Source organism: Schistocerca serialis, chromosome 2 (assembly GCF_023864345.2).
Source record: "Schistocerca serialis cubense isolate TAMUIC-IGC-003099 chromosome 2, iqSchSeri2.2, whole genome shotgun sequence".
Classification (NCBI taxonomy): domain Eukaryota; kingdom Metazoa; phylum Arthropoda; class Insecta; order Orthoptera; family Acrididae; genus Schistocerca; species Schistocerca serialis.
In genome coordinates this window covers 955,122,245-955,142,928 of record NC_064639.1, presented here as the reverse complement: position 1 = coordinate 955,142,928, position 20,684 = coordinate 955,122,245, and the positions used below count along the sequence as shown (strand labels likewise).

General features: G+C 41.5%; 1 protein-coding gene across 1 annotated transcript in view; it reads left to right on the top strand.

The window, feature by feature from the left end:
• LOC126456542 (gustatory receptor for sugar taste 64a-like) overlaps positions 1-20,684 on the top strand; it is a 164,830-nt gene that overhangs the window by 130,647 nt on the left and 13,499 nt on the right. The window contains exon 8 of the mRNA XM_050092290.1: positions 4,813-4,902. Coding sequence (XP_049948247.1) covers positions 4,813-4,902 — 90 coding nt within the window. The remainder of the gene's footprint in view (positions 1-4,812; positions 4,903-20,684) is intronic.

Sequence of the window (20,684 nt, the reverse complement as noted above, 5' to 3'; positions counted from 1 at the left end):
CCTCGGCTGGGCCCGTCAACACCGACGTTGGACTGTTGATGACTGGACACATGTTGCCTGGTAGGACGAGTCTCGTTTCAAAGACGGACGTACGGGTATGGAGACAACCTCATGAATCCATGGAACCTGCGTTTCAGCAGTGGCTGTTCAAGTTGGTGGAGGCTTTGTAATGGTGTGGGGAGTGTGCAGTTGGAATGATTTGGGACCCCTGACACGTCTACATACGGCTCTGACAGGTGACACGTACATAAGCATCCTGTCTGACCACTTGCATCCATTCATGTCCATTGTGTATTCCGACGGACTTGGGCAACTGCAGCAGGACAATGCGACACCCCACACGTCCAGAATTGTTACAGAGTGGCTCCAGGAGCACTCTTCTGAGTTGAAATACTTCCGCTGGCCACAAAACTCCGCAGACATGAACATTATTGAGCATATCTGGGATACCTTGCAAGGCGCTGTTCAGAAGAGATCTCCAACCCCCTGTACTCTTACGGATTTATGGACAGCCCTGCGGGATTCAAGGTGTCAGTTCCCTCCAACACTACTTCAGACGTTAGTCGAGTCCATGCCACATCGTCTTGCGGCACTTCTGCGTACTCGCGGAGGCTCTACACGTTATTAGGCAGGTGAATCAGTTTCTTTGGCTCTTTATTGTATCTGGATATAAAACTGTTTATACGTAAGCTTCACAAGCAACCTCATTAGAAATCTTTACAAATTAAACACAAAAATGGTTATAAGAAAAGACTTTTTACACGCTCAAATCGTTTGTAAACTGTTCAAAAGATAACCTAATATACAAATTGCATCTTCAGTCCACAAAAAAAGTTTTTGTTCTTGTATAGTTTTTAAATTAATCAGTGGAACATCAACTACATATAACTTCTTGAATATGCATTAACTGATAAAAATTAGTAAATTAGGTCCACCATTTTCTCTTTCGTAATTTTTATGTTTTACTAGTGTTCTGAACTGATCCGACAACAGATTTTGTGCACCTCTCTCAACCTAGGTCCTGTAACCTAGTCACACGGGGAGTTCTAGGTGTAACCTATAGTTCAATTGACTTCTTGCAAACGTGTCATCATTTTGAAGCCACACGCTTTATCGAAGACGACAAGCACTGTCTATCGACTTCCGCGATCGTTTGGTTCACAACACACGAGGCGAACATGAAGTTTAAAATTGATAACATTCACCTCTAGTAGAGAGAACTGGAGATTACGCTTTTTTCTCCACTGCAAGGAACGTTAACCTCGAAGTTTCATCTTTTACAACTGTGTAAAGTGCTGCGTTCGCGTGAACTGGGCTGTGGGTAAGGCACAGATTAAATTGTTGGCAAGATTTAACTCCGAAACCTACTGGAAAAGTTGTACTAATTACTTTCCTAATACCGTAAGCCTTCATCAGACCCAAAAACAAGACGACTTACTGTGTAGAAAAAATAAATGAAACACAGTAGAAAAAGTAAAAGCTGAAACCAGCTAGCCTTAAATCCAATAACGTACTTGCACATATTCAAAAGTATTCTTAAAGGTATCTTAACAAAAATAAGCTTATTTTTAGAACTCTGAAAACTAGTTTCAGTAGCTAGTCTGTAATCTGAAAGGGTGCGTAGCCATTCTAGCAGGCGAATATATCTTATGGCCAACGAATAAACGCTGTTTCAAAACAACAACACATTGGGCGTCTCTCGAAAACGCGTCACTATTGGTAAAATTTGGTTTAGTAAAATGACGAAAAACTCACTTTAATCGAAGACATTTGCTTGAAAAAGAAGTGTCCTAAAGAATCAGCATGCAAATTGTCTTTTATATACTTCATAAGTATCTGAGACTTTTGTCAATTGAACTATAGGTTACACCTAGAACTCCCCGTGTGACTAGGTTACAGGACCTAGGTTGAGAGAGGTGCACAAAATCTGTTGTCGGATCAGTTCAGAACACTAGTAAAACATAAAAATTACGAAAGAGACTAAATTACCTTTTCATTCTGTTGCATATGTGGTAATCTTTCCTCCGTTTCTTTTTTTTTATTCTGAGAGCTAGTTTATTTACCAGATGAACGACGTGTCAACATTTATTCGCATTTTCGGCTTTCATGCTTAATGTGTGAATTACTAAGTGATAACTCACACCTGATATATATATATATATATATATATATATATATATATATATATATATATATATATATATATATATATAGCAATCTGTACACAGCACCGAAAATATTAGAGCAGGAATAACTTCTATTAGCCTAATAACGAAGTCCCAGAACCTTTTAGAGAGGCAAAGGCGAAAAAAATCGTATATAGCAGGACGCAAAGCACTGTCATAGCTACCCTATATTTGGTAACTCAACGCATGTAACCGTACACCACAGTGAACTAGCGGAATTCCAGCTCTTGCATTGTGACGTAAAGCTCGTGAAGGCTTTAACAGCCGGTACATCATTATGTGACGTTTAAGTATAACAAAACGTACGAAGAATGGTGTGCTTCTATAAAGCTTTAATGTGTCATTGCCTTGAAACGACAGATTTTCATAACAAGCAAGTTATGTAACGAAATCGTTGTTGTTGTGGTCTTCAGTCCAGAGATTGGTTTGATGCAGCTCTCCATGCTACTCTATCCTCTGCGAGCTTCTTCATCTCCCAGTAACTACTGCAGCCTACATCCTTCTGAATCTGTTTAGTGTATTCATCTCTTGGTCTCCCTCTACGATTTTTACCCTCCACACTGCCCTCCAATGATCCCTTGGTGCCTCAGAACGTGTCCTACTAACCGATCCCTTCTTCTAGTCAAGTTGGGCCACAAATTTCTCTTCTCCCCAATTCTATTCAGTACCTCCTCATTAGTTATGTGACCTACCCACTTCAGCACTGTTCTGTAGCACCATATTTCGAAAGTTTCTATTCTCTTCTTGTCTAAACTATTTATCGTCCATGTTTCACTTCCACATATGCCTACACCCCTTACAAATCCTTCAGAAACGACTTCCTGACACTTAAATCTATACTCGATGTTAACAAATTTCCCTTCTTTACAAACACTTTCCTTGCCATTGCCAGTCTACATTTTATATCCTCTCTACTTCGACCATCATCAGTTGTTTTGGTCCCCAAAATAGCAAAACTCATCTACTACTTTAAGTATCTCATTTCCTAATCTGATTCCCTCAGCATCACCCGATTTAATTCGACTACATTCCATTATCGTCGGTTTGCTTTTGTTGATGTTCATCTTATGTCCTCCTTTCAAGACACTGTCCATTTCGTTCAACTGCTCTTCCAGATCCTTTGCTGTCTCTGACAGTTATTATTTCTAGTCCATGGGTTTTAATATCCGAATTTTTCGTTTGTTTCCTTTACTGTTTGGTCAATTTACACGTTGAATAACATCGGCGATAGGCTGCAACCCTGTCTCGCTCCCTTCCCAACCACTGCTTCCCTTTCATGCCCCACGACTCTTAAAATTGCCATTTGGTTTCTGTACAAATTGCAAATAGCCTTTCGCTCCCTGTATTTTACCCATGCCACCTTCAGAACTTGGAATAGAGTATTCCAGTCAACATTGTCAAAAGCTTTCTCTAAGTCTACAAATGCTAGAAGCGTAGGATTGCCTTTCCTTAATCTATCTTTTAAGATAGGGTCTGTATTGCCTCACGTGTTGTAATATTTCTACGGAATCCAAACCGATCTTCCCCAAGGTCGGCTTCTACCAGGTTTTTCATTCGTCTGTAAAGAATTCGTGTTAGGATTTTGCAGCCCTCATATATTTAACTGATAGTTCGGTAATTTTCACACCTGTCAACACCTGCTTTCTTTGGGATTAGAAGTATTATATTCTTCTTGAAGTCTGACGGTATTTCGCCTGTTTCGTACATCTTGCTCGCCAGGTGGTAGAGTTCTGTCAGGGCTGGCTCTCCCAAGGCTATCAGTAGTTCTAATGGAATGTTGTCTACTCCCGGGGCCTTGTTTTGACTTAGGTCTTTCGGTGCTCTGTCAAATTCTTCACGCAGTATCATATCTCCCATTTCATCTTCCCCTACGCCCTCTTCCACTTCCATAATATTGTCCTCAAGAACATCGCCCTTGTATAGACCCTCTGTATACTCCTTCCACCTTTCTGCTTTCCCTCCTTTGCTTAGAACTGGGTTTCCATCTGAGCTCTTGATATTCATACAAGTGGCTCTCTTTTCTCCAAAGCTCTCTTTAATTTTACTGTAGGCACTATCTATATTACCCCTAGTGATATATGCCTCTACATCCTTACGTTTGCCCTCTAGCCATCCCTCCTTAGCCATTTTGCACTTCCTCTAGATCTCATTTTTGAGACGTTTGTATCCCTTTTTGCCTGCTTCATTTACTGCATTTTTATTTATGGAATCCAATATGGTGCTTCCCAGGCGCCCAGCATCGAATGTTAACGACAGCCGATAGCAGTTCCTGGGGTCTTCGATAAGCGTGTGTGACGTCAAAATAGCGTCGTGTTGCACAAAGTTTGAAGCTTTGGCTACCCGAATTTACACACGACAAAGTATATCCACAGTCCAACACAGTGAATCTAATGCAAACTGACACAGGCCCCTCACGAGAGTGACATCTTTTGTTCGACCAGTACCAGTGTTTCTTCAATGTGAGACCAATTAGGCAGCGAAAAGTAGCGACGAGCACTATCCGTACTGTGACCTATACATATGTTATACAGTATATACACTCGATCTACTTCAATACCCTAACACTTTTCTGTCGCACAATGTGTGCAAGGAAAATCTTACTCAGGGTTTAAACATTCTGTTTCAGGTCGAACGCCTGATGGACCAAGTTATCTGGGATGAAGTGGCTTTCACCGGCTTAAAATTTTTCTCCATCACCAGGAAACTGATATTAACAGTAAGTACGCTGTGCTTTGCGCAAACTAAACAACTCACCGGACAAAATTGTAGCCATCATCTTAACGCATACATCTACATGACTACTGCGCAATTCACACTTAAATGCCTAGCAGAGGGTTCATAGAACCACTTTCCCACTCCTTCTCTACCGACCCACCCTTTGACAGCGCTCAGGAAAAACGAATACTTAAATCTTTCGGTGCAAGCTCTGACTTCTCTTACTTATTTACAACGATAATGTTTTCCTATGTATGTGGCTGTCAACAAAATATTTTCGCTTTCAGAGGAAAACGTTTGAGATTGAAATCTCCTGAAGAGATCCCGTCGCAACGAAAAATGCCTTTATTTTAACGATGATTGCCACCGTAACTCGCCGTATCGTTTCCTCTCTCTCTCTCTCTCTCTCTCACTCTCTCCCCCCTCTCTCTCTCTCTCTCTCTCTCTCCCTCCCCTCTCTCTCTCTCTCTCTCTCCCCTCTCTCTCTCTCTCTCCCATTCTCCGATAACACAAAATGAAGTGCTCTTCGTTGAACTTTGTTCTATGTCCTCTATCAGTTCAGTCTGCACCGCTATTTTCTAGCACAGGTCGCACAACCGTAGTGTAGGCAGTCTCTCTAGTATGCCCGTTGAATCTTCTAACAAGTGAAACTGCCCATCGTTGTGAGATGGCCCAGTGGATACCTCGTCAAAAACTGAACACATATCAAGCATGAAAACAGGCAAAAAATGTACTGAACTGTGATAAAAGAAGCAAAATAGAAACAGTGAACGGTTCAAGCTCAAGACATGCACTACCGACCAAGCTTGCGTAGCCACGGCGTCGTGGTTGTGTGGACACAGTCTAACACAATGCAGGCACGGTAGCTCAGCATGTTCGGTCAGAGGGTTAGTTGCCCTCTGTAATAAAATAATTAAAAAAAACTCAATGAATGGGCGAACGATGAATTTTAGCGGGTGTCATGGGACGCCCGCACTGAACAAATGCATCCAACGATAACGAGCAAAATGAGTTTTTAAAAAAAAAAAAAAAAGAGAGAGAGAAAGATAAAAGAAAAAAAACACCTCAAAGGAGGAGTTCCATGTTCAAATCTCGCTCATGGCACATTTTTTTTCACAAAATTATGAACTTTCCCTCCGGTTATTGACGTGTTTGTTCGATGTATTCATATTTTGTCTGTATCGTGGTATAGCGTCCGTTTTGCAACAGCGAGATGTAAGAAAGGGACGCAAGTGCCTCATGTTATAACTCTTGCATTCCGTTTTGGAAGTTTTGACTTTTCAGTTCCTTTGTTGTAACATAGTTCACATCCACTTATTTGTTGCTTTCTTTTCTGTGAAAGATCGGTACGGCATCTCGCCTGCTTTCACTGTTCATCACATTTACTTGCGACGGTAATTTATACCTCCCGCCGTACATATTCTATATATTCTATAATATGACAATTGCCAAGACTACAGAAGGAGAAAAGATACGTCAACGACCGGTCGCTAAGTTCATAATTTTGTGAAAAAAAAAAGAAAATTGGTAATACAGACCTTCCCCTTCCCAGTCCAACATCCTGACCACATAACCGCGACTCTGCAGCTACAGGGCTACACTCGTGTGCTGTACATCTTGAGCTTGGACCATTCACTGTTTCTATTTTGCTGTTTTCATGTTTGATCTGTGTTCAGTTCTTTGTGGACTCTCCACTGGGACATCTTACGACTACATCTGAGAGGGGCGCGATGGGGAGTTTCCCTTTTAAGTATTCTCCCACTAAAACTCAGTCTGTGGTTTGCCTTCCCCACAACATTACATATGTGATCATTCCAATTTAAGTTGCTCTAATTGAAATTCCTATGTATGTAGTTGAATTGACAGCCTTTAGATTTGTGTGATTATCGTGTAGCCGAAATGTAACGGAATCCTTTTAGCGCTCATATGTATGACCTCACACTTTTCATTATTGCCACTTTCCACACCATACACCACACTCATCGCTAGCAGAGCTATAGGTAGTGCAGAACTTGTACCACATGATCATGTTACCCTCTACCGCTGAAGTGATGTGTTACGTGCAAGTCGGTTGTATGGAATCAGCGCATTTATATGGGTCGACGAGGAGACGTCACACAATAGCAGAAAGAAAATATTGTGTTTGGGCGCGCCCGCTACCGCACCGTGGATGAAGCTGTCCTGTTTGTTGGTGAATCAACGCGAACTCTCCAACGTGTCTGCAAGGGATGGTGAATCACTAGTTGTCACTTAACACGGCGTAATCACAGTGCTCGTAAAAAAATTAACAGACAGGTACCGGAGGCGAGTTTCACTGCTTGCCAGTCACAACAGCTTTCACACCCGATAGGACCCTCTCCCCCGCCAAATTAAGGCCATTATCATGGCTGTAGGTGGTGTTGCACGTTATTAGCGTGAGAGTGAGTAATTTTTTTACCAGGTGTTCTTGCATGGAATACGGTCTTTTAACTCAGTAAATGAGTCGTTACGAAAATGTACCGAGGAAACGACCTTAAGTTCTTAGTTTATCGGCCTCCTTAAGGATGATTCATCTACATCAGGTGGGAAAGGAACGAGATACAACACGTCAGCTTTTTATATGCGTGGTGTCTATTCTTTCGGACCTGTCCGAATGATTTGTTTTTGATCCCGCAGCCGTATATATACATAACGAAATCGAAATTCCTATATTAACCGCAATCGCGCACTGAAATAAATTCAGTGGCAACAAGTGAAAATTTGTGCTGGACTGGTACTCGAATCCAGATTTCCCGCATTATGCGAGCGGTATACTTGTTGCCAGAGAATTTATTTCAATGCCCGATTGCGGCTAATGTCGAAAATCAAATGGCTCTGAGCACTATGTGACTTAACAGTTGAGGTCATCAGTCCCCTAGACTTAGAACTACTTAAACCTAACTAACCTAAGGACATCGCACACATCCATGCCCGAGGCAGGATTCGAACCTGTGACCGTAGCAGCAGCGCGGTTCCGGACTGAAGCGCCTAGAACCGCTCGGCCACAGCGGCCGGCGGATAATGTCGTAATTAAAATTTACTGATCTGCAAGGTGTTACGCTTGTACAGGGGACTGAGTAGGCTATATTTTCAATTGGAACCGATGTCCGGAAACGAATCATTTCCGTGCTACAGTCGTTTGAAAGCGTGTTTGCTGGGTAGCCTTGCAACAGGGTAGTCATGGTGACAGGTGCTTATGTCGGCTTGGCTGATGTCATTTGAAGTCTACCCCACCTCTATGACGTGGTTCGAGCTTCATTCAGGTATCTGTCAGTGTCAGAGCAACATGGTTGAGTGCATATTTGCAGAATACCCCTACATGAGCCTTCGGTATGGTGAACCTCACGGTAATTGAAGAGCTGCTCGTGGCCTTCATCAAGATCGTTATCCACAGCGTATCGCGTATCCTTTTCGCCACAATTATGCAACGACTTCGAGAAAGGGGTACCTTCACCGTCAGCAGGAGTGACTGTGGAGATCCAAGCAGATGCCGAACACCCAAAGTGGAAGAGGCCCTTCTACATCATGTTGAAGAGAAACCGTCAATGTGTACACGGCAATTTCTTTGGCTATTAATGAGTGGAATTGTAAAACATGTGATTCACTGGGTCACGCCTAATACATTGCTTGTAAAAGTTATCGCGTTACCGTCCGCCCTCGGTAGCTGAGTGGTGCCGGCATGGTAGCTCAGCGTGTTCGGTCAGAGAGCCGGATGGCCTCTGTAATAAAAATCTGAGTGGAAGGATCAACCACCGAACTTGAACAGGATGTCTTGCGACGTCCGCAACGACCAAACCCAACGATCAAAACAAAAAGAAAAAAATTAAAAAAATAATAAAAAGTGGTCAGCGCGACAGAATGTCAATCTTAAGGTCCCGGGTTCGATTCTCGGTTGGGTCGGAGATTTCCTCCGCTCAGGGACTGGGTGTTATGTTGTCATCATTTCATCCCCATCGACGCGCAGGTCGCCGAAGTGGCGTCAGCTCGAAAGACCTGCACCAGGCGAACGGTCTACCCGACGGGACGCCCTAGCCACACCACATTTCATTTCCTTTTTCATCGCGTTACCAACATGTTTTCAGATGGTTGTTGCATTGAAATGGTACGTGTGCAGACATGGGTTCCTAATCAAAATCCCCCCGTCGAAGGTCCGAGTCCTCCATCGGGCGTGTGTGTGTGTGTGTGTGTGTGTGTGTGTGTGTGTGTGTGTGTGTGTGTGTGTGTGTGTGTATGTGTGTGTGTGTGTGTGTATTGTCCCTGGCGTAAGTTAGTTTAAGTTAGATTAAATAGTGCGTAATCCTAGGGCCCGATGACCACAGTAGTTTGGTCTTGGTCCCATAGGAATTTACCACCACCACCTAATCAAAATATTAAGTACTCATTCCCCTCCCAGAAGTTTGTCACGCGAATTTCCAAACACCCTGTATACATACGGGTACGGAAACGAAAATAAATGATGCCTGTTCTTTCACACATGTCCGAAGGAACAGACACCACACATATAAAAATATATAGTATATTGATCCGTGTTTGCATAGAAAAACAATAATATCAGAAATTGAGTCCGCCTTGATTCAAAACACCTTCTTATTTGTTTTCCTTATTTATTTTCCCAAACTAATTTCGGTGACAAAAATCACCATCATCAGTAGGTTTTTTTTAAATATAAAACATGCAGAAAAATAGCATATACCCCTTGGCAGCATTTAAAGAGCATTCATTGCACATGCATTCTTCGTTCGACCTCTTGCTAGGACTGTAGATATTTTTATAGATCTGTGGAATCCGATATATCGATATTTAAAAGAATATCTTTGTCTGTCCTCGATATATCTGAACAATCTATACATCGACGGAGGATACATCGACGTACTGGCCCATGAAAATATCGGCTGCACATAGTGAATATGCTGCCGGTTTTAGAGGTGTCTATTTCAGTATTGATTTATTATTAGATATTCTGTACAAAAACAAGCTGGCAGCCTGCGTATCCCCCTTAGAGCAAAAATGGAAAGGAAAATGATGTATGTTCACGCTTGGCGATAGTCACTTTGCTAAAAATAGTGCTTGCATGTAAGTGGCACAATGAAAGGTGGCCGTTGGGTCCGTCGTTCGCTTTCGTCACATGTCAGATTTGTCCAAAACACTTCATGTAGACTTCGCTGCCAACGCCATCGACCTAGCTGCTGTAGGTCAAAATTGCGTGGTGAAGTTAAACGTTGCAGTTTTTTGTTGGTAGCGCCGATTATGTCAGCATTTCCCCTCACACGTCTCAACCTTGTCATTTAGATTTTTGTCCATTATTTTCAGCAACTGCTTTTGAAGAATACTGATGTGGAGAAATAGCACACTAGTTGCACTAAAAAAAATTTTTTAATGCAACTGGTCTGCTATTTCTTCACATCTGAAATCTTGTTGTTCATTCACACGGCCACCCCCCCCCCCCTCACCCTCTCCCCGTCCCCAGCGTAATCGGACTACTTCTTTGTTGCAGTCAAAAAGAAAAACTGAAGGCGTTGAACGCTCAAAAAGTAATAAGACTTCTTCATACGGTGAAATTAAAAGTACGTACGTTGTCTCGAAACCTGGGTCCGCAGCTCGTGGTCTAGTGGCTAGCGTTGCTGTCTCTGGATCACGGGATCCCGGGTTCGAATGCCGGCTACAAAGGGGATTTTCCCCGCTCGGGGACTCAGTATTTGTGTTGTCCGCTCCATTTCATCATCATTCGTGAAAGTGGCCAGACTGCACTGTGTAAGGGTTGGGAATTTGTACCGGTGCTGATAACCACGCAGTTGAGCCCCCCACAAACCAAATATCACCACCATAAAGAGATTCTGGTCGCATGTGAAGTGTGCTAGTGGCAGGACACAATCAATGCCTTCGCTGCGCCGTAGCAAAGGAGATACTATAGAAGACAGCGAAGCCAAAGCAGGGTTACTGAACACAGCCTTCCGAAATTCCTTCACCAAAGAAGACGAAGTAAATATTCCAGAATTCGAATCAAGAACAGCTGCCAACATGAGTAACGTAGAAATAGATATCCTTGGAGTAGTGGAGCAACTTAAATCACTTAACAAAAACAAGTTTTCCGGTCCTGATTGTATACCAGTTAGATTCCTTTCAGAGTATGCTGATACAATAGCTCCATACTTAACAATCATATACAACCGATCGCTCGACGAAAGATCCGTACCCAAAGACTGGAAGGTTACACAGGTCACACCAATACTCAAGAAAGATAGGGGAGTAAGCCACTAAATTACAGGTCCATATCATTAACTTCGATCTGCAGCAGTATTTTGGAACATGTATTGTGTTCGAACATTATTTATTACCTGGAAGAAAACGGTCTGTTGACACACAGTCAACACGGATTTAGAAAACATCATTCTTGTGAAACACAATTATCTCTTTACTCGCACAAAGTGTTGGGTTCTATTGAAAAGGGATTTCAAATTAATTCCGTATTTCTAGATTTCCGGCAGGCTTTTGGCACTGTGCCACACAAACGGCTTGTAGTGAAATTTCGTGCTTATGGAATATCGTCTCAGTTACATGACTCGATCCGTGATTTCCTGTCAGAGAAGTCACAGTTCGTAGTAACTGGCGGAAAGTCATCGAGTAAAACAGAAGTGATTTCGGGCGTTCCATTTACTGTTTCTTGTCTGTATAAACGATTTGGGAGACATTCTGAATACTCTTCTTATGTTGTTTCCAGATGACACTGGGGTTTATCGACTAGTAATGTCATCAGAAGATCAAAACAATCTGCAAAGCGATCAAGAAAAGATATCTGTATGGCGCGAAAATTGGCATTTGACCATAAATAACGAAAAGTGTGAGGTCATCCACGTGAGTGCTAAAAGGAATCCGCTAAACTTCGGTTACAGGATAAACCAGTCAAATCTAAAGGTCGTAAATTCAACTAAGTACCTGGGAATGAAAATTACGAAGAACTTAAATTGGAAGGAACATATAGAAAATGTTGTGGGGAAGGCTAACCAAAGACTTCGTTTTATTGGCAGGACACTTACAACATGTAATAGATCTACTAAGCAAACTGCCAACACTAGCCTACGCTTGTCGCCGGCCGGAGTGGCCGAGCGGTTAAAGGCGCTACAGTCTGGAACCGCACGACCGCTACGGTCGCAGGTTCGAATCCTGCCTCGGGCATGGATGTGTGTGCTGTCCTTAGGTTAGTTAGGTTTAAGTAGTTCTAAGTTCTAAGGGACTTATGACCACAGCAGTTGAGTCCCATAGTGCTCAGAGCCATTTGAACCTACGCTTGTCCGTACTATTTTAGAACACTGCTGCGTGGTGAGGAATCCTTAACAGATAGGATTGATCAGGTTACCTTTCATTCAGAGGGCTGTTCCACTCAGCGACTGTTACATTGACTTGTAAATAATAGATTTCAGCTATCAGTCGTCCTTTTTAAATTTTATTGGCAGACCTAGATTTCAGCTAGAAACTAGCCATTCTCAATGCACTATCATTTTTGATCAATGCATGTAATGCCTGTCGGTCGGGCTTCATCCAAATTTCATTGAATACTACATAGGATTGACATGGTACATCGAAAAAGTTCAAAGAAGGGCAGCACGTTTTATACTGTCGCGAAATAGGGGAGAGAGTGTCACAGAAATGATACAGGATTTGGGGTGGACATAATTAAAACAGGCTTTTTCGCTGCGGCGGAGTCTTCTAACGAAATTCCAGTCACCAACTTTCTCCTCCGAATGAAAAAATCTTTTGTTGACGCCGATCTACATAGGCAGAAACTATCACCATAATAAAACAAGGGAAATCAGAGCTCGCACGGAAAGATATACGTGTTTGTTTTTTCCGTGCTCTGTACGAGACTGGTGTGGTGCCACCGCCAGACACCACACTTGCTAGGTGGTAGCCTTAAATCGGCCGCGGTCCGTTAGTATACGTCGGACCCGCGTGTCGCCACTATCAGTGATGCAGACCGAGCGCCGCCACATGGCAGGTCTAGAGAGACTTCCTAGCACTCGCCCCAGTTGTACAACCGACTTTGCTAGCGATGGTTCACTGACAAAATACGCTCTCATTTGCCGAGACGATAGTTAGCATAGCCTTCAGCTACGTCATTTGTTACGACCTAGCAAGGCGCCAGTACCAGTTACTATTGATACTGTAATTATGTACCATCAAGAGCGACGTTCACCATTAATGGATTAAAGTTAAGTATTCCACTAGCTATGTCCGTTTTTCTAAATTCTAATTTCCTTGTCCAGTTCCAGACCTCACGCCAACCTGCGTGAGCTAAAACGCGTGCCTTTCGGCCTCCTCTAGTAACACGGTGTTGGCTCTTCTGCCAACCAAAACAACTGGAATAATAGAGAATTGTGAAGGTGGTTCGATCAACCCTGTACCAGGCACGTAAATGTGATTTGCAGAGTAACAATGTAGATGTAGATGTAGGTATAGATATTCTACTACAATTTCATATGAACAATTTCAAATATTTACCTAAAATTGCTGTCCTCTCGTTATTTTGGTCTACATATTCATGCGAACAATCATTTTCAAGCCCTAACTCTATCAAGAGTTAATTGAGAAGTCGTCTTATTGATGAGAAACTGAAATCGTGGCTAAAATTAAAAATAGCAACATACTAACTTGATTAACCTGCCCAAATTTTCCAGTGAGATACAAGGCCATTAATCACATAGTGTATGTCTGTCATTGCCATAATTTAATTTTATAGACATCTTACAATTTAATTTTATCAATAAATGATATCGTTATTAAGTATGATATCAAATGCAACGTACTTTTAATTTAAAATTCGAAGTAAAGTTCATTATATTAATTTCAGTGAGCGTTTTGAAGTGAAAAAAGTCGAAGTGTAGAGTATTGAGAAGGGTATGTTGAAATTGTCTGGAGATATGGAGAGAATAAATGAAAGGAGATAGACGAAGGGAGTAATACAAAACGATTGTGGATGGGAGAATTGGAAGAGATCGACAACAGCGAACGTTCCTCAACCAGATCGAGGACATTTTCAGCAAAGGCCAGCTTCGAAGTACCCCAATTAAGTTAAAAACAACGTATCTGCCTATAAAAAGGAAATCAGCTTATGGCATCGTTGGCCGGGAGGCCCCTATTCGGGGAAGTTCGGCCGCCAGGAGCAAGTCTTATTTCATTCGACGTCACATTGGGTAACTTGCGCGCCGGTGATGAGGATGAAATGATGATGAGGACAACACAACACCCAGTCCCTGAGCGGAGAAAATCCCCGTCGCAGCCGAGAATCGAACCCGGGCCCGCTTGCATGGGAGGCGAGCACGTTACTATCCAGCTAAGCAGGCGGATGTATCTGCCTATATACGAGTAGTTTAAAAAATTTGGCTCCCAAAAGAAATTCCAATCGTTGTACAGAAATGTTGCTACTGGGTTCTGTTGGCTAATGAGTTTGCCGACCACTGGCCTAGTTAAAGCTGTCGACAGTTTTATGAAGATAAGAGAGAAAAGAAAGGAAGATAAATGGGAAAGACACTGGAAGCAAATAGTTCCTCCATCAGTATACGGTCAGACACAAGATGTTAAGAGTAGTACTTGAGTGAAAGCAGTCAGGAGAAAGAAGTATTGAGAGTTTAAATGATGTGTAAGGTAGTAAGAGTGTGGAAGTTAAGGAAAATGAGGGATTAGCAGCTCTAATGTCTTGTGAGAATTCAGAGGCAGAATTAGCTGTAATGCCAAACTAATTAAATGTGTGCTCTATTGAGCTAAATTAGCGTGTGCATAACAACATGGGGGATATTAATTTAGATGCAGTGCTATATACCTCGTTGGAAGTTTATGGGCGATGTATACAGGTCGTGGATCCTGAGGAAGGTGTAATCCAGGACGGAGATGTAAAGGGAGGTACAATGATTTGTGTGTTGTGCAGAGTGTAGCTGCGAAAGGTAATTTTGTTGTAGATACAGAGAAGGATGTACAGGAAGCTATTGATTGTGTTACTTATGTTGCAAATGTTTTAGATAATGAGGTGGTACAGACACATTTAGTCATAAATATTGCACCAGACTCGTCGCCACCTGTTATAGCGGTGCTCGCTCAAAACGGGGCAGACTGTAAAAGAAGAAAGGGGGAATGTCCTTTTAATACTAGCGCTCGGATTGGTAGAAGCTGTTGCCAAGGACTTAGTGCTGCGAGGTTCATCCCACACAGAGGACGTATCAATTAAACTGTGTCTTAAGTCATGAGGATTCAATGAATTCAAATTGACATTTTTTCCGAATTTAAGCGCCGCATCCTGTACTTAATTATTTCTTCAAATTTCGATATGAGCAGCGTGACAGCTCTTTTATTTAAAAGGCATCCTACTGAAGACAGGAATCGTAGAGGTAGTTGCGGGTTGTGACTACAATGAGATCTGCAGTCAGCGTCACTTGTTACTACACACTAACTATCGGCTTGACCATAGTAACCACGCTCAGCAGGTACAGTAACCTGACCTTTCATTTTTTGTTGGCGGAGGGGTGAAACCGAAAGAAACTTGGTGCATATTCATTTTCTTCGGCTTTTCGCCTTTCTTGGGCCCATTTTTCTTTACGCTGCATTGGTGTTAAAGGAAAAGCGGTGATTTGCAGAATGTGTAAACAAGAAGCTAAAACACTGTGAATAAATTGCAAGCCAGTTTTATAGGGAAATACAGTTTTTAATCAATAAATATAAAAATTTATAATCATATTATGTATCTATATTTCCAAAATGACTACAGAAGTTGCTTTATAAATAAAAGCAAAACGCATCTCATGAAAAGCCGGCCGAAGTGGCCGAGCGTTCCTAGACGCTACAGTCTGGAACCGCGCGACCGCTACGGTCGCAGGTTCGAATCCTGCCTCGGGCATGGATATGTGTGATGTCCTTAGGTTAGTTAGGTTTAAGTATTTCTAAGTTCTAGGGGACTGATGACCTCGGACGTTAAGTCTCATAGTGCTCAGAGCCAGCCATCTCATGAAAAATACTCTTTAAATGCCGTAAGCTTAAGATGGAAAACTAAAAATAATTAATTACAGGTGGTGCTGCATCCATTGATGAACTCCTCAGTAAAACCAACTGATTTGTGTATACATACAATATAACTTCTGCACAATTTTAGTGCAGTAATGTGTTCATTGTAAATATGTGTGTGTGTGTGTGTGTGTGTGTGTGTGTGTGTGTGTGTAAGTACAATCTAACTTCTGCACCATTTCAGTGCAGTAATGTGTTCAATGTAAATAAGTATTATAGTAGTTGTATTACATGTTTATTACTTTATAAATAAATAAAAACTTTTTAATTTTAAATTCAGTGCATTAGTATTTGTAAAATGACTCTTTCATATAGTGTTCATTAAAAAATGACGATAATTCCACTTGGGACCTGTGGAAAGTACATTAGCTTATTTGTTTTAGTTGTAAATATTTGTCATATATTGTTGTTTTTCCGACATGTTCCACATCCTCGACGACCTCCTCACTACGGATCAATTGGAATGGAAGTAAATCTAATCTAATCTAAATGGTTACGCAAACAAGCATCTATAACAGGGATGCATGGCCCACGGCCCACCATTGATCTCATTGTGACCTGCCTGTTATCGTTCGTTCTTCTAATTTTTAGTTCTACATCTACATCTACATCCATACTCCACAAGCCATCTGACGGTGTGCGGCGGAGGGTACCCTGAGTACCTCTATCGGTTCTCCCTTCTATTCCAGTCTCGTATCGTTCGTGGAAAGAAGGATTGTCGGTATGCTTCTGTGTGGGCTCTAATTTCTCTGATTTTATCCACATGGTCTCTTCGCGAGATATACGTAGGAGGGAGCAATATACTGCTTGACTCTTCGGTGAAGGCATGTTCTCGAAACTTTAACAAAAGCACGTACCGAGCTACTGAGCGTCTCTCTTGCAGTGTCTTCCACTAGAGTTTATCTGTCATCTGCGTAACGCTTTCGCGATTACTAAATGATCCTTCTACAGATCTTTCAGTCCCTCCTGAGTGGAGACAGAGGGCCCTTGTAGAACGTCGTTCTTTTGAGCCCTGTCTAGCTGGTACTGCGGCAGGGGAATCCCAGTTTGGAATAATAACTTGTGTGATGGCACAATATTTTTGGAACGTGCGGCGGCCCTTACGTAGTCACAGTAAGAGGTTTGCGACCAACGGTAATAGCAACTAGGTAACCTCTGATCTATAATAAAATTGTATAGAATTCAGTAGTAAATCTTAAATTCTGTGTTATATCCTTTAAACCGAAAATTGCTCGAAGATAATAATATTTTTGCAGGTTAGTCATCACAAACTGCCCCCGTATGGCCCACGCCCTAGGTTCAGCCTAGGGTCAATCAAGCAATCTCAAATATGGTACTGTTCCGAGTCGTTGTGTGTGCTTTTCCTCAGCTGCTGCTTAACTACAGGGTGGGAAAATTAAAATTGGCCCAGAAAATATTTCATGCACATGTAGATAGGCAACCCATCTTACATCATCCACCCTGGATGTGGGTTATATAAGTTGGAGTGGCTAATTAAGTGCATGAAATAATTTCTGGGCCACTTTTATTTTGCGCAGCTTGTAGTAGTTGGCTTTTCATATCACTACTCCACATCTGCTATACCGATTGAACCTTTTGGTCGGGGAATTCTGTTTCCTACCTCTGCCACAGACCATTCATCCCTTATGATGTTGCTCTGTAGAAGTATATCTCAGTCAGATGTTAATTTTACTGTTAATTCTCACTCTGTCTTTGCCAAAGACGATTACTTTTCTTTTAGAAAAAAACATTTTTATAATTATTGTAATTTTCCTCCAGATGTCACCCTCTTCGTCTAATGTGGCTCTAGAACTTCGTAGATACCATCTCAAAAAGCAATATTACCGATGAAACTTCTTGGCAGATTAAAACTGTGTGCCCGACCGAGACTCGAACTCGAGACCTTTGCCTTTCGCGGGCAAGTGACTAGATTTGTGTATCATTATCATCATTGTGTGATCAAACGTAACTGACTCATACTGGATAACTAAGGCGAGGCGTTATCGTGTCATGAATCATTAAGAATTATAAATAATTGTGTATGTCCCTGTATCCTTAACGCACTGGTAGTATATGAAAACGTTTGACCTTTACAATAAACAGGTTCGTTCTTCAAAAATGAATATACATTTGAGTATCACAGCCAAAAAGAGGGTGCAATAAATCCATGTGACAAACTCAACAGGAGAGCAGTTTTAAAAATTGACACCTGACGATACTTGTGCCCAAATTGAGTTCCTGAAACCTACCTTTGTTAGTAGCACGTAATTGATGAAGTAATTGTACACGTTTTAGTTGTATGAGTATTTTTATGTAATTGAAACCAAAGTGACATGAATCCTTGCAGGGTATACTACATTGTATGCTCGAAACACATTTAGTTGATTTCTGGGTTTTATAAATTTACTGTGCCATGAAAAGAAACTTTTGTATATTTAAATGTTGTTCAGTATTTTGAAAGTAGTAATACTTCATTAATGCGGTGATGAAGACAATATACCTCTTATGCGCTAGAGAAGATATGTAGTGTTTGGCTTTGGGAGAACAGAATATTTTAAGTTCTTACAAGTCTACGGATTTCTCTCGAGATGTGAGAGGAAAGCTGAAAAATATCTCACACTGCAAGGCCAAACAAAATGACAGTGGCACGGTAAACCATTACAGTCGTAGCTTTTTCTGTATGTGATTCTTTTTGGCAAGCATTTTGTGAGCGAAAAGGTTCTCCATCTTGAAATTCTGGGACCATTTCTTCTGGAGTTCTGGAGTTTTTTTCGTCACCATAGGTAAAATTATCCATCGTACGTTGTATGACTCACGATGAAATTCAGACTGGGTCTCAGTCTCAAACAAAATCTGTTTCACTAGTCGAGTTTTAAATGAAAAGATGATGTGCGATCCCATATTGTATTGTCCTTTATTTTACCTATCAGAAAATTTTCACTGTTAATTGGACTCAGTGTGGCATTTAGAGATACGCTTCTTTTTTGTTCCCCAGTAGACGCTCGACTTGCCTCCTTTTCCCCCTGCACGTGTACATTAAAAAGTCAGTATTTCTATCAGTAGCCTTTTTGATGCGTAAGGCACTAGTACAACACTGAACTTAAGCTACACAAAGTATCATTAAATATATTTTACAAAAAAGTATATTTCTCCCTTCCTCTGCTGTGGTCTTCATTTGTAAGCTGCAGTGTGCATACAACGTACTAATGATCTGCCCCAGCTACGTACAATAGCACTAGTATCTATGGCCAGAAGATGTGTGTGGGGTATCGGTAATTTCGCTACACGCCACCACTTAGAGTTATGAGTAAAATTCGGAGAACTGAAACCAGTGCTTTAAATGTAATTAAAGCGGTTCCGGTACTGTGACTTCCCGGGGGTGTTTTTGAAATTGCGGGTTCTTAAAAAGATATTTTAATGCTCTTCTCGGCACTTTAAAGTGTGAATACAAAATTTTAATGGTAAAAAATAAAACTCCCGTGTGCACCAACAATCTTTCATTACATGTTTTACGAAGTAACTTAAATATTATTTCTCAGTTAAAGATTTATTACAAAAAAGAAACTACATTAAAAACACATACAAATTTGAACTATAAGCTACTGAAGAAGTAGGAAAAAACTTAATGTGTTAAGTTACAGTTTATACAATCGTCCAAAGCTTTGAAAGGTTTTCTCTGTACGTCCCACGTCTCGCTCTTTCCTTGCGGGGTGTCGTCCATTTAGCAGCCAAGATTTCACGTACTTTGAAGGGTGCAACTGAGTCAGTGGTGGGCCATTCAGAAAAAGTAGTGACGAACCAGCTTTTATTAACAGAGAGGCTCTACCGTCATTAATGATCAAATTCATTCTGGAAAACCCTATTTCACATTCACTTGATGACAATGGAATTATCTCGATGGTAGCTGCCAACGGAAGCAAATTTGTGGGATACCTTGTTTCGTTTTCATAACTTCCACAGAAGTTTTCACAATTGTCAAAAACATACTCATGCAGGTGAGTCACCAGGTCACGCCGATATCCCACTGCCCGCCACGTCTAGATGAAGTACGAGTACAGTCTATTACCGCACCAAGCAGTCATGGTTTTCTTCATCGATTCAACCGCAGCAAAATATCTACCGCACCACGTCTCAAAATCTGCGGTTCTGATTATTATTATTATTTTTATTATTTTTTTTTTAGAGATACCAGGACCGGTGCGTGCCGTCACGAATCAAGCACGGCCTGAAACGATTTAAGAAGCGCATGCTAGGAAAGTTCTCAAAGTTCTCAGGAGACATGAATGTTGTCTGTCCTATATTAATTGGCTTTGGGGCGACGTGTCGTGGCGATTGGCGATGATGGGAGCCGCAAGCTACCGCGATACCTCGTTAACCCCAATGCAGTACCAGTCTGAAGGGAGGTACAGCCTTATGGCTATATTATTTACCCACAAATCTTCCTCATGAATCACTCTGTCTACTAGAGAAACCCGTATAAATATTCCTACAGTAGTTCCTAAGATTAGCCTTCACATACCGACAGAAAAATGCGGACCGGGACTTTGATTTGTAACACAGATGGATGACTCCAAAGGAGTTCTGTCATTCACCACTAGATGACCAGACGGAGATTTCAGTTCATCACAGTTCACCAATTTATTCAAAATTTATAAATTATATAAACTAACCTTCCTTGCGAACCAATCCCTCTACTAATGAAAACCGTATTACACATGT